Here is a 14750-nt window from a genome sequence, read left to right on the forward strand (position 1 = left end):
TATTCATTTCCATCTCGTAGCTCACCTGCGGAGTTTTGCCTTCCATAAGCCGGTTGAAAACCGCAGAGCTGTCCAGCACATTGAGGTCATTGTTGGAACCCGCCATGCCAAATAATGAATGAAAAATCCACAAATCTTGCGATATCACTACCTCAACAATGCAGTGCATCCCTCAGAGTGGTGGCTAAACTGACCCCGTCATCAAAATGGACAGTTCTTCCACTCCCAGTGCATACAATCTATGATGTCAATCATGCCCGAGAACCCTCTAGACTCATTGATAGACAACAGTCGTCTTGTGTCCTGAACAGTTGGCTCGCTCAATTCATTCTCTGAACAGGGTAATCACGGCTCGGGAAAATCAATACATAGAGTCAAGGCACGTGCTCTGTCCCATTCACAGATACTCATCAAAGATATCAGCAACCATTTCGTACGATACCAGCGGAACATTCTTGGTAGGAGGTGAAGCCTAGTGCACGTGTGGCATTGGGGCCTGCATTGGAATTATGGCCAAAAGAGATACTTATGATTTAAGTTTCTCCTGACATTGAATGGACAACATCCAGTATATGGTGAAAACAATCATTGCAGACATTTTTTACTCTGCTATGCCTCAATAAAACCCCCAACCTGTTAATTTCGCTGGGCCAAAAAAAAATAGTGTAGCCAGTTTACAGAAATTATGGCTCGGCTGATCTGGATACCGAGAGGGCTTGATCATTTATCTCATCAGCAGTCCTATCACTCGGATTCTCTTTCACTCCATCCTCATTATTATTATTACACTCATCCTAAGAACCCCACCAAAAATTAATAAAAAAGACTCTGCCACTATGTGGACGTGACAATCCTATGGGTAAAAATCACCCTAGAGGTCCAAAATTGTAGTGAGAAAACAACCATTGCAGATATTTTACTAAGCTTTCTGCTTGGACTTCTGCTTCTTCAGCTCCAATGAAGCACCTAATCCTACTGGAGTTTGACCATCAACCTTAGCGGACAGCCGATTTGTATCCTTGGCTTCCTTTGCCCCATTCAAGGCAGGACCATTCGACTGTGGCCCTTCAGATTCAGTCCTTTGAGTGTTCACAGTGGGAGAAGCAGCAGAAGCTGAAGCCGCTGAGTTGATAAGGTTGAGAATGTGGTTTAGTTCAGAAGCCCTGTTTGCGGCAGGTCCATTGCGCAAATTAAGGCCTCTGGCAGCAGCCTTCTTTCGAACTTCTGCAGTTGCCTTAGCACCTCGCTCGTCGACTCCTCTTCCTCGAGGAACAGTTTCTCCAACTACTGCAGCATTAAGTGATTTCTTTACATTTGCTGATCCATCACCATACTTGATCGCAGCTGCCTGCACCGCTTGATACAATCCAGGATGTGCCTGTGAAATCAAGAACTAGGTATGAAACAGTGGCACCTTTGCCAAAAAAATATAGCAACATGAACTGGTTCAAAGTAGTAATATGTGCAACAGTATGCAACCTTATACTGTATGGCAAGAATTAAATGCATGTTCAGGGACACTAGACATACGTGAACCATGATAGATTTACAGCTCAAAGGGCAAGATTAGGTTGCCAGTTTCCATATGGAGCTAACATCCCAAGACAAACATATTATTCTCAAAACATGTTGAGTTCAAATACCCCCTTCAGAAAACAATAAAAGCTGTTGCTATTTCAGTTTTGTCTCAACAGGCTATCGATATTTTAGTTTCTAGGATATTGTTGAGCATTCAAGCAAGAAGAAATTCATAGGGCGTGATAGCAAAAACTAAGATGCACCTAATATGCTTACCTGCAACAATGGATCCTTCTGCTTCTGGGCGTTAACCTGTACAAGAAATAAGTTTCATATCCCATGGAAAATACAACTAGATTCTCATACAAGCTATGTGAAGCAGAAATGAAGACACATGTTCTTTAGGTAATGCACTAGAGTCCCTGGAAATAACATTTCAGCACATACCTGTTTTTCTCGCTCCTTGAATGTTTTCAACCAATTTTCTGAATCTTTGGTCCGTGAATCATCACTCCCTAACTGTTTTACCAGTATACCATGTGTCTTGGTTTCATGCTGCCATGAAAATCAAGACGTCAATACAGTCTGTCAAAACGGTACTATGTCAATCATTTTCTGTCAGAACTAACCTGGACTGAAAGCTTGTAATTACCCATAGAACTGAATGCAATGGCGAGAGCATGATAGCAAACTGCTGTTTGAACATGATCTGGGCCTAAAATGCGCTCATTCTTCGTAAGTGCTGCTTGCAGATACCTAAGAGCGGTACTCATATTGCTCGCATCCTGGTACATCATCGCCACATTGATAAGAGTTGCTGCAACATCTGGATGATCAGGACCTGATGCTAAACTCAGCAAAAGCAGTGTACGGGACATGTGCCGCAGCGCAAGTTCAGTTTGATTGAGTCCGTGATAGAACAAAGCCATGTTGCCGTAGCTGAAAAGAAAGAAAACATAAGATTTAGGCTCAGCTTGCAGTTGCTAAACTGTGTTGTGCTTGTTTTATAACCTGCTCTAGAAAGTTAGCCACAAAATAGGCACAACCTGTTACCCAGCTCAAAGACTAAATTAAGCAACCACAACGCAAACAGACTAAAAAAAGGTTGTAACTCAGAATTGTTTTCATCTGCCAATATAGAGACCATGTTCTAGTACCAACAAGCTGAGAAGATATCAATGACCCACACCAGAAAGCAGACACAAAGGACTAAATTAGGCCACCGCAACGCAAACAGAGTAAAAAAAGGTTGTTAACTCGAATTGTTTTCATCTGCCAATATCAAAGAGACCATGTTCTAGAACCAACAAGCTGAGAAGATATCAATGACCCACACCAGACACAAAAGTTCATAAGAATCCTTTGTGCTTCTAGAGTCTCAACCCATAGAAAGCTACATTTTCTACAAATTATAAATGAAGTTGATCCTTCACTCTGCTTTACAAATTATGGACAACAGGCGATACTTGGAACTAATTTGTGAATGGATAAATAGGTAATTTTATCATAAATTGAATTGGCAACAATTAAAACTATAGCACAATAAACTAAATCAAAGTACATGCCTGTGGGCCGTATCGGGATGATCTAGACCAAGGCACCGTTCATTTATGATAAGCTCTCGATGTTGCTGCACAATTGCTCCTGCTATATCACCGGCGTGGTACAAGACCATAGCAAGGTACCTTTAGGGGAAAAAAGATAAGGGTTTCAACAGAAGTTCGTTCACAAAAAAAATATGGTAATACAGTTTGTTTACAGTAACAAAAAATAACTTATTAATCAGAGCATATTGTTTCATATGAACTTTTTTTTCATCCACTCATCTTCAAATATTTACAATCAAACATGTGATGGCATAATAGATTTTTCATATTGTTTCCTGTACAGTTTATCTAAAAAACAGTTCAACCATTATACATAGCTCTGAAATGCTGTGAAACACATTTATCAGGAGGTTCATGACCTCGTCAATGCATTCTCCCAATAAAAGAAATACTGATAAAATACCCAGCTAAGAGTAAGTTAGTGTGTTACCGGCAACAGTTAGCAGCATCCTTGTGCATGGGACCATTTATCTGCAATAGCAATGATGAGGGGCTAAATGTAAGAACTTCTGCCGATTTTCATGGTACGGTAGCTGTGTTAAGATGTGTACCTGCTGAAGTAGCGAAAAGGCTTCAGAGAATAGTGCGTACGCCTCATTCAGTGTTCCCTGAAATGCATGAACAAGGATGGTAAAATTCGTACTTTTGAGATATTAACCAGGTACAGTTCATGGGACGAAACTGAGTTCAAATTTTACAATAACAATATGGTTAATGAAACATATACCTCAGCCATCCGGATTTTCCCTGCTTCCATAAGCTTCCTTGCATCAGTACAGGTAGGAACTGAGTGCTTCACAATTGGTTGGAGATTCAAGATATCTGAAGGCTGGAATGGAGCAGCAGAATTCAACTCGTATTTGCGAGCAGCAATTGTTACTCCCACCTGTTAAATGAAGAATATTATATGTGAAACAAATTAGATCGCACAGCCACGATAATTGCGACAGGCACTATATACTATATGTGGAACATTATTCTAAAAGCAGACCAACATTTTACAAGAAGGTTCCCAAAAGAGCGGTGGCAAACTCAGAACAACCCAAACCGATGTACAATAATTCTAGTAAGGAAACAAGCATAATCCAACAAATACAAGTTATCGCGTAAAGCTGAACATCGCTAACCTTTTGGCAAAGATTGCGAAGAACTGCAATCTTTTTAGCCCCAACCCTTGCATCATCTGGCACTTCAAACTAAATAAATGGAGTCTCGTTAGTCATGGTGCTCGATAAAAGACGAGAACAGAAGAAAAAAAAAACGCTTTGGTACCTGATATTTATGTCTTGCAAACTCCTTTATGTCGGACCAAACTCCATCAGATGTTAGATGGGAATGTACAGATTGACCCTTTCTTGAAGAAGCTGAAGAACTCGATTTCTGGGCCAAAAATATTGAATAGTTTTATTTTAATACCAATTAAAAGTCAAATATTAATAATAATGAAGAAATTATAGGTGTCAGATACATAAGCTCAAGACGAGACAAGGTTCCACAATACACTGAAGTGCACAGCAATATCACTATTGCTTATGATTGGTTACAAACCTTCTGGGTTTTCGACTGTGTGCTGCCCGCACTACCTTTAGTTGAAGCAGCCAAAACTTTGCCAGCAAAACAATTTAAGAAATGAGCAACAGCAGGTGCGATATTATGGTCTGCGCTTTGCCTCAGTATTTCCTGGAGTAGCAAGAGCAAACAATCGTCAATAAACAAGTATCACCATAACTGAGCTCAACATAGAAATAATAAAAAGCTGAGATTTTGATATTTCTGTATGATAGAAAGAACTAATGTGGCTATAATGATGTAAGCTAACAAGCAAGGTGGATAGCACAGCCATATGTGTACTGCAACTAACGATGCCACAATTAATTCCATAGCAAGAAAGTAAACTTGCACTTTCAATAGCATCCACTTTACAGATGACTAAGATTCATATATGAATTAAGATCTTTGAACCCAGCATATCAGAGCTTGTATAAATGCTTTTGGGAGGCAGAAGATATCTAAACTTATTTTCTGGCAACTTCGCTTCTAAAAAACCTAGTAAGTCAACAAGGGAAGGCATCTGCAAAGGGGTCCTTGCAAGGGACTCTGTTGGGAAGGCAGGTGTTCATTTCCCTTGCTCAAAAACTTTAAGGATCTATCTGCCATTACGTATTTCTATTTCTGCAGCTATTTTTCACAGCACGTTATGAAACGAGTTAAGCACGGCACAGTTTGCGGTTGCTCAACTGTGCCTAGTAAGTCAACAAGGGAAGGTCCCATTTTCAGCATTTACCATTGTTCAGACTTCAATTTGTCAACACTTGTCTACTCTAAAAATAGTCAGGCAATCCCTGCAAGTCCCTATCTACAAAATGTATGCCCACTGATTCAGTTGGCCATTCTTACAGCGCCTCTCCCAGTCTCTTAAAGGCTTTGCAGCTCAATCAAACTTCATATACATCCCTAGTCTGACAACGAAAGGAAGTTCCATGGTCCCAAATGAGCACCAAATGTGTCAGTGCCCAAAAGTGAAGGTGGCCTTGGTGACCAAAATTGGATTCAGAAAGATCCCTTGCAATAATTTATGTTTGATCATTATACGGTAAGGTCTGCACATGGCCCAACATATGCTGATCTCCCTGGGAAAAAATTATTAAAGTTCTGCTCAACAGAACTACAACGAGTCTCAAACCCCAGTTCAACCTTGTCTGTTAGTAGATCAAAATCATAATTAGTTTGCACATACCAAATCAAACTTTGCTGATGGAGGTTGCCATTGACGTGCACATCTAGCTAGTTATCTCCCTGATTGATCTAGCCCTTGATAAAATTTGGGTATAGCTGTGGTCTATATTCTTCGGAGAATACACGGTTGTTCTTTCGAAATTGGGAAGACATGAATGGGTTTTTCATTACCAATGCTTGAGAATGTTGTTGAATGGGTGTTTATCACTTTTTCCACACCTCCGGAAACAGTTCAGAATGAGAGCACATGGTGTCATTAAGTTACACGCTCTTCAAATAGGAATCCACTTTCTAACTGGCTTTCACTCTTACGTGAGTGGCCTGAGATCTTACCAGTGACTTGCGTTGCATAGGACATGTGATATTTGCTAAGAAATATAATACCTACTGTGGGTACATAGATCATGATCTAACAGAAGCATGTTCGACTAGAATTTGTGGATATCACAGAAATAACCAACTACCGTTAGAATTACAGATAGATGAACCACAATGAAACAGTTTGCAGCATATCCCATGAAGAATTACCATAGGAAAAAAGCATATCCCATGACCAATTACCATAGGAGAAAACATATCCCATGAACACAATAAAGTTCAATGTCTCAAAAATAAACAGCTGCATTTAGCATTGAGGATAGGAACAGCACCTTGACAACATGCTTTGCAGACCTAACAATTATCTCAGCAGAAAACAAGTCCCATAAGTGTGGCAAATGCTTGATCATACCTGCAACCTGAGAAAGGGATTATTATAAGAATATAAGAAGGTGATGCAATGTTTTCAGTTTCAGCGGTATCAGTCCAAAGAGACTTACTTTGCCCAGATACCTAACATTTATCCCATTGCTATGCAGCACATCAGTTAAAGTTTGACCATCCATAGGGGAGACATCAAGGGAGCAAAGATCCTGAACAAACTTTGGGATCACCGTATCTAGCAAATATGAACCAACCTTTTTAACCAAAGCTTCATCTGCTGCAATCTCCTGAGAATATCGAAGAGCACAATGTTGTTTAAATAGTGAAAGCGATAATAAACAAACAGTAGTTCTTAAACTAACCTCAGGACTGCCAGCAAGCTTGTACTCTGTAAATACATTTGGATTGAAAAGAATTTCATCATTTGAGTCGTTACTTTCAGCAGGTGTAGGAGCAGGGCTTTCATCAGGCTTGTCATCTCTGTCCACAGAACGAGCCTGAAATATCGGGAATAAGTTTCTAGCTTCCATACAAACAAGAAGACATATTCTTACTATTGATGTATTCTCAGCAGGGCCCTCCCCAACTGTTCTCGGCAAAGAAAAAAAAATGCATCTTCCCTAAACAAGAGTAGAAATGCAGTAAGAACAATTTCTGCACAAACCGTAGCATCAGAAGCACTGTCGTGTTGATCCTTCGATTCTGGCCCATTCAATTCTGCAGGGATATCAGGAACTTTCTGCACAGGGGATTTCTTTGTGGACTCAACCTACCCAATTCAACATAATTAGATAGTTAGGATTAGCTACGAAATAAATCATGTATCAGTGAACCATAGGGTATTTCGTGTTGCAGCACAAAAACTATGTGGTCAGCTAACCTCAACAAATGAAGCCACAAGCTCAGGTCTCAACACACAGAAGCGGTGCTGCAGTCCAATGTAGTTGGAATCCCGAGGAGTTACTCGCATCAGATCCAAAATGTAATGCCTATGGAGCGAGGGGAAGTCAAATGAAGGCATAAAATAAACTTGTAGAGCCACATGAGCACACTGCACTTTAAGTGAAAAAGCTAGCACTACAGAGACAAGTCATAAAGAAAAGCAAGAGAAACAAGAATAGAGATTTCTGTAATTTAAGGCATGTGATTATTCAAATTGGCTGGGATCAAAACGCATTCACTAGTAGTAGCAGGTTATTTACATGTTAAATGTGATTCTGAAGAAAAAAGTTAAGATTTTATCATAAGGTTTGCCAAACCCCAAACCAGACACCGCGTAACCCCCTCAAAAGGGGCTTATTCACCACCACAAGCTTGCCAAGTACAGGTAGGCAAACCGCCTAATAAAACCACTCTAAGGGTTGTCCATAGGGGCAAACCTCAGGCCAAAATACGTTCCCTTTTTGACATTTTTTTACCAAAAATGGCCCTGGGAGAACTAAATTGAGATCATCGACAGTTCAAAGATTTGATAATTAAGTTTGAGCCAGACCAGAATGCATGATTATTATGTTTTTTACATGTTCAATGTTCCTAAACAAAGTCACACAAAGAGCCTTTAAGAAATAATAAATGAAGGTAGTGGCACAGCATTTCCATTAATCACTGTAAGCAAATCAATGTTTAACCTTACAATAATAATTACCTGTCATCACTACCAACAATTCCCTTGCATTCAACTGTAGCAGCTAATTTTACAGGATGGCCAGAACCATCCAAAACCGAATGCTCCTTCACATGGAGCCGCTTTGCAGCCTCAACTACCTAGCAGAAGATCTTATTTAGAGTTTGAATGAAGATATCGTCATGAAATAAGAATATCCAAATCAGTGAAAACGAAAAAGGTTGCTGATTTCCACAAACACTTCAGGGACCATGTATAATAACTGAACCTTTCAAATACTTGCATATGTAACATCTACAATGCCCATTGACAAGAAAAATCAAATGTTGCACCACCTAGGCAAAACCGCAAATACAACAAAATGTGCCCCTTAACATAATCAATTGTGCACAGACGCTTGAATCAGCGAGACAGGTGAATCAATAGAAAGTAACACATAGAGCAGTGGAACTGGAAGCAGTGTTTCAGCTAGCGGTATTAAGTACAGCATTGCAATTTTAGCATCGGAGATGGCAGTCTCAAATAATATAACAATTAACCAGTCAGTCTCCTATCAAATTAGTTATATTCCGCAACTAAACCTTAACTGACATAATACGACAACCAGTATATTTAACCAAATGACACCACAATCGAATCCATGTATGGACCGGAAATATGTATGGAGGTCATGACAAACAGATAAAGCTATCCAATCATGTGGGATAATAATATGTAGATCACAAGAAAATGATGACTGACCTTTGCATGGAATGCCTCGTTCCAAGATATCTTCTTGCCATTATCGACGGAACCATACAGAAGAGAGTCAGACTTGTCTCCTTGAAGAATACCGGGTATGATGCTCTACAAATCCGTTACAATTGCGCAAATGAAATTAATATGTAGGCAAAGCATTCGGAAGAAACAGCAGATGGTACAATTATGACGATCTTCATATAATCACTTAATCAGCATCAGTCTACAATGAATCGCCATTTCTAGGGAGTCTACTAACTGAACAAACATAATTCTTGAAGTATAGACAGGACAGGAAAAGTCGATACATGCCATAAACCAGTAACTGCTTTCTTGACATACCTGAGCTACAACCCGGTGACCTCGGTAATCAATTATTGCCATCGCAAGATTGTAAAGCCCAGGAATATCAGCTTCTTGGTAAGACTTGGTTCCTTTCAAGTCATTATTAGCAGAAGCATAGGTTGCCTGCTCACTGTCTGCTATTTGTGCCTCTGCAGATGCTTCCAAAACACTGTTAGGCTCTAAAGTTTTTGAGTCCACTGCTGCATGATCCCTATCTGCCTTAGCCCCCAAATCTGGGGAGGGGACCGGCGTGCTTCTCCCAGGACCATTTTGACAATCTGGCTTTTGGTCCTTTGAGATGTGCTCGTGGTCCGAGTCGACAGCAAAACTAAAGAAAATGTTGTTGTGGACATACCTGAAATATAGATGAGCATATGTAAGCATATCCGAAGATAAATGAATATAAACAACCTTGCCCACCATTAGTCAAGCCACTCAAACCAGATATGATGGTAACCGAAAACTAAGAAACTGAAAGTACAGAAAGTAAAATTGACAATCTGAAAAGAATGAGTACATTGCATCAAGTTGAAATGACAAGACTGATTGTTGGCATAGGAATATACAGGGTACAATATAATAAACACAAATCTCTATTTCTTAGTTTACCAATAATTATGTGCAATAAAAAATAAGTTACAACTGCTAACACTCAAATCCGGAAGGTACAACATGATATTTCAAGGAGGAATATGTTATTATCTAACCTTTGAAGTTCAAACAACGTGTCAAGAGCTTCAGATTCTAAAATCAGATTTTAGAAGCACGAATACATGATAGCTATACACACATATGTACCCTTATCACAGCGATAAACGCGCCCTTATTGCTTCAATAGCACGGTATGCCATGATGCCAACAAATACTTGAAAGCAGAAAAGAGAAACAGAAGTCATGCGGGTGCAAACAGTACGGTTTAAGTTTTACTCACATATGAAAACATTCTGGATCAGTTGGATTAATTGGAGGTATACATCTATTGATGACACCAACTGCTCCTTTTACCGCGGCGTCAACAAAATCACATGTCACTTTATACAGTGCTCTGCCTCGCAATATCCTAAAATACCCAGAAATAATATGTCAATGTAACTTATGTGACAAAAATCATGCAATGGTTAAATAAGAACCTTTCTTGAGGATTGCCATGAGGGAACTCTCGGCACGACTGGAGCTCCTCATTCCAGTCTCTCTGCATACCAATCAACTCGGTACCATATGACAACACAACAGAATCTTCAGCCCTGGCTGCATCCCTTCTATGCTCTGTTGTGGATAAAAATGTTTCGTGTGTTAAAGTTGATGTAACATATATACCACGACATGGAATCATCGAGAACCATAGTGAAAAAGTTCAACACCAAGAGTTATTGAGAAAGAAAAAAGGGTGAAACCTTCAAGGCTTCTCACTATTTTTAAGTGAAGATAAGTGGTGAGCTTTAGAATGATCTGAAAAAGTTACCTTGCACTGGGTAAGCTCCCAACCAAGAAGTCACAGGGAGCAAGGCCTGAACATTCTCAAAAGGATGGGCTGATGCTTTGCGGTCCAATATTTCACGAAAACCTTCACAAGATTTGTCCAATCGTCACCATTAAAAATGAAATGCTGCTGAGGGGCATTAGAGTTAGATAAAACTTCAGAGTGATCACAAAACCTTTCTTAAACTTGGCGCTAATGTTTTGTAGCAATCCAACTAAAGTGCTGGCTTCGTGAGATTGTTTCAAAGGTCTTGAATCCAAAATACTTCCATTGCTAGCATTCACATAAAAAGATTTGGAGCTCCCAGTGATGCAGCATTTGTTTCCTTCTAATGTCACAACATCAATATAAATGAGATCCCCATGTAACCTAAGGAAAATGCCAACAATTGTTAATTGCTGAACAATCCAAATAGCAGTTGACAGACTTATATATACTGAGGGCAAATGATGCTTCAAAGTTAACCAGGATTGCAAAATAAAAGCTTAACGATGAACAGTAGCAAATAAGAGCATTCATTGCCAGTATAGGAGGAACAGTCAACCAAAGATTCAGGAGTAAAATATTAACATGGCTGGAACGAATGACAACTTCCCTTGCACCAAAGGATCTTTAAGGGGATAAACCTGGTACTACTTATGATGCAACTTTTAATTATGAAGAGATACCGAGCTCTTCATTTTCCCAATTCTCCCTACCACTACCACACATGGAATTCAGTAGGATGACTGAAGAAACCATCCACACGTTAAATTTTGAATTCAAGTGTACCATTTCCATTGATCAATAAATACTAACCTACTTGATCAGTGACCCTACCATTGAAATCTATACAATCTAACCAGCCTATCATGTAGGAATTCAAGAAGGCTGATGTTTGGAACAATGGTTATTCAGAAGGTACCATTTCCATTGTTCAATAAATACTAACCTACTTGATCAGTGACCCTACCATTAAAAGCTATACAATCTAATCAGCCTATCATGTAGGAATTCTAGAAGGCTGATGTTTGGAACAATGGTTCTTCAGAAGGTATCCAAAAATAACGAGACGAAGATGTTAATCGCAAATTCACAATCGGAAGATTTACCTCCTATAACTCGGTGGAGGATTGAATGATGAAAAAATTATGCTGTCCACACATTTGATTTCTGCTGGTGCAGATGCCAACAAACTAGTAAGGGCTACAGTATTGTCCTCCATGAAATTTAAACCATCAAGCTCCTGGCCAGCAGTTTTTCCTGCATCTGCTCAGCAAAAAGGAAAAGCAAATAAGATCAACACCTAGTTAAATTAAGACATGCACACAAACCATAGTACAACTGAAAAACTTTGCATGTGGTCCCAAACTAAGATTGAGCACTATCAACAAACCTAAGCATCAAAGAAGGGATATCAGAAGTACCTGCATTTTTTGCCTGCGCAGACTCCTGCTGCAGAGCTAGGGATGTCGACAGCGACACATGAAGACTGGAGAGAGAGAGTAACTCCCGGACACGGCGGAGATGCGACCTAATAGACCTCTCGTCATATGTTGCTGAAAAAGAAACATTGTTTTCAGCCCCACTGTACCAAATAGTGAAGGAACCAACAAAAATGAAGAATTCGTAAATGCCAGTATTACATACCAGCAACCATCTCCAACGTACAGCCACCAGTAGTTATATCTGCAATCTCAGAAATTTCATTGTAGTCCTCTAACGGGTGTGCCAAGCCATCTTTAGTGTGTAAAATCAGATCATAGCATGTGTAGAAGCAAGTCTCAGGCGCATCCAAGAGGAATTGTTTGACATCAATGACAGAATCTCCAGGGCTTAGCTGCATATGTAATAGAACAATATCAGTACATCCTATTCCCTGTTTTCAACATTATGCAAAGCTTAAGACAACACGGTCTCCAAAAAGCAATTTTTGAAGTAAAAAAAAAGTTATTAACATGTGTAGAAGCAAATTTCATGCATGTCCATGAGAAATATAAAATATTACTCGAAAGTACATCAATGCTATTTTCATATGACCAATATAAACAATTTTGTGCTTATTAGCAGTTCAAGAAAGGAAATTTGACACCTCGAATTCTAAACTAAAAATGTCATATGTTTCTGATCAGAGGATATAAAACCAAGAGATAAAGATAACACAGATGTTTACACTGACCTGTAGCTCTAGCTTTTCACCTGATTGCGTCTTAACAGTAACAGGGTATAGATGAAGCTCTCCTGTTTGACAGGAGAAGTTTTCCGTGTTAAAGGAGTTGTATATCATGAAGACAAAATATTATTAGTAAGAGACCAAGATATACAGAGCACAGAAAATTGCAGTTCCTGCTAATTTTTAATGCATGTCCAGTGTCACTGATTTTAGATTCATCCAGCATCACTGATGTAAGAGCACAGTTAAATGCAGCAGCATTCAGCATGTTACTCATTCAGCGCTAGAAAATTACACCCGTCAAATCTAGCCATGCTCTAAGTTACTTCGTCACTACAAGTACTTGTGCAAGTTGGATACGTTGAAAAGAAACAATTTTTCCAATCAAAACCAGCAATTTCATGACGTAAGAGCGCATTCAGCGCTAGAAAATTTTATATTCATCCAGCATCACTGATGTAAGAGCACAGTTAACTGCAGTAGTATCCAGCATGTTACTCATTCAGTGGTACAAAATTACACCCATCAAATCTAGCCTTGCTCTAAGATACTTCGTCACTAAAAGTCCTTGTGCAAGTTTGATACGTCGAAAAGAACCAATTTTTCCAATCAAAACCAGTAATTTCCTAAAAAGGGCGATGATTGTTTGAACCTATGGCGTGCATATCACATTCCTGGTCTTATGGTAACCAATACAGTATCGCTATGACATAAACAAGCGAGCATCCTCACCTTCAGCCGGCTTCTCTGCAGCCTGTGCGGCCACAGCCGCATCCCCCTCCTCCTTCTCCACATCCGCCGCACCCCCATCCGCAGCAGGGGCGGCTTCGGTCACTTGCCCGTTCTCGGGCTTGGGCTCCTCGACCACATGGGCGACCGGCGCCTCCGGCTCGACCGAGGCGCCCTGGCTCTCGGCCTGCGCCTTGGCCTTGCTCTTCCCACCCTTGGACTTGCCCGCCATTTTCCTGCTCGGGCCAAACAAAACAAAAAAAAAAGGCACCAGATTTCATCAGTCAAAACCCCCGCCGCACCCCACAAGAACACAAGGAAATACATCAATTGCCCCAGCTAAACCCCCCATCCGGGCCAGGCGCCGCCGATCTGGGGCGGAATCAAAACCCTAAACCCTCGGCGCCGAATCGCCGCCGAGCTCGACGACGGCCGTGCCCGAATGAGACGGACTGGAAACGGATTTTGGGGGCAGGAGGAGGAGGGGAAGAACCTGCCGCCCGCGGCGCCGCGGAAGGTCCGGCAGCAGGGGAGGGGAGAGGCGGCGCGAGGTGGAGACGAGACGGGAGCGATTGGCTTTGGGGGCGGAGGGGCTGTTTGGGTAGAACGGGAGGGGAGCGGGGAGCCGCCGGCCGCTCCTTTTATACGGGCGAGCGGGCCCTCCTGATCCCCCGCGGTCGCTGCGCACTGCGGCTGGCCTCTGGGGCTCTCTCTGGGTAAGACGGGACTGCTTCCTTCAATTTTTCTTAACCCCTGGCGCACGCACGCACGGGCACGGCGGTGATATTTCCTGCGTTTTGGTGTGGTGCTTTGCAGGGGGTAGTTTCGGCATGGCGTAGCGTGGGAGGACATTCCGGCGTGGGATTTAGGGGGTGGTTAGGGTTTTGGGAGGGGTTTAGTGTTGACACGGATCTAAGCCATCCGGCTAATGAAATAATTACATAGTACCAGAAAAAAATGAATGTACGCCAAAGAAAGATTAGTGACTGAAATCAATGTCATAATTTTGTTTTCATGTGACACGCCTCACGCTCGCGCATACTCACCGTGTATAAATTTCTCAATAATACGAGCACCAATGGTGTTATAACCCAGAATCCAAGAATTGTGATTCAGCAT

General features: G+C 40.9%; 1 protein-coding gene across 1 annotated transcript; it reads right to left on the reverse strand.

Annotated features, from left to right (window-relative positions):
* Positions 1-616: 616 nt before the first annotated feature.
* Positions 617-14270, reverse strand: LOC127306410 (clustered mitochondria protein). The gene is made up of 29 exons (XM_051337044.1): positions 14125-14270; positions 13635-13867; positions 12909-12970; positions 12380-12569; positions 12157-12288; positions 11842-11998; positions 10926-11119; positions 10733-10834; positions 10401-10536; positions 10202-10330; positions 9268-9625; positions 8929-9033; positions 8209-8327; positions 7444-7552; positions 7228-7332; positions 6926-7060; positions 6680-6850; positions 6512-6598; positions 4674-4805; positions 4398-4505; positions 4253-4321; positions 3853-4011; positions 3677-3733; positions 3556-3596; positions 3084-3203; positions 2148-2457; positions 1966-2073; positions 1795-1830; positions 617-1378 (listed from the first exon to the last, which is right to left on the reverse strand). The coding sequence occupies exons 2-29, from the start codon at positions 13861-13863 to the stop codon at positions 920-922; spliced, it is 4119 nt and encodes a 1372-aa protein (XP_051193004.1). The 5' UTR covers positions 13864-13867; positions 14125-14270; the 3' UTR covers positions 617-919.
* Positions 14271-14750: the final 480 nt, after the last annotated feature.

This window comes from Lolium perenne, chromosome 6 (genome assembly GCF_019359855.2).
Source record: "Lolium perenne isolate Kyuss_39 chromosome 6, Kyuss_2.0, whole genome shotgun sequence".
Classification (NCBI taxonomy): Eukaryota; Viridiplantae; Streptophyta; class Magnoliopsida; order Poales; family Poaceae; genus Lolium; species Lolium perenne.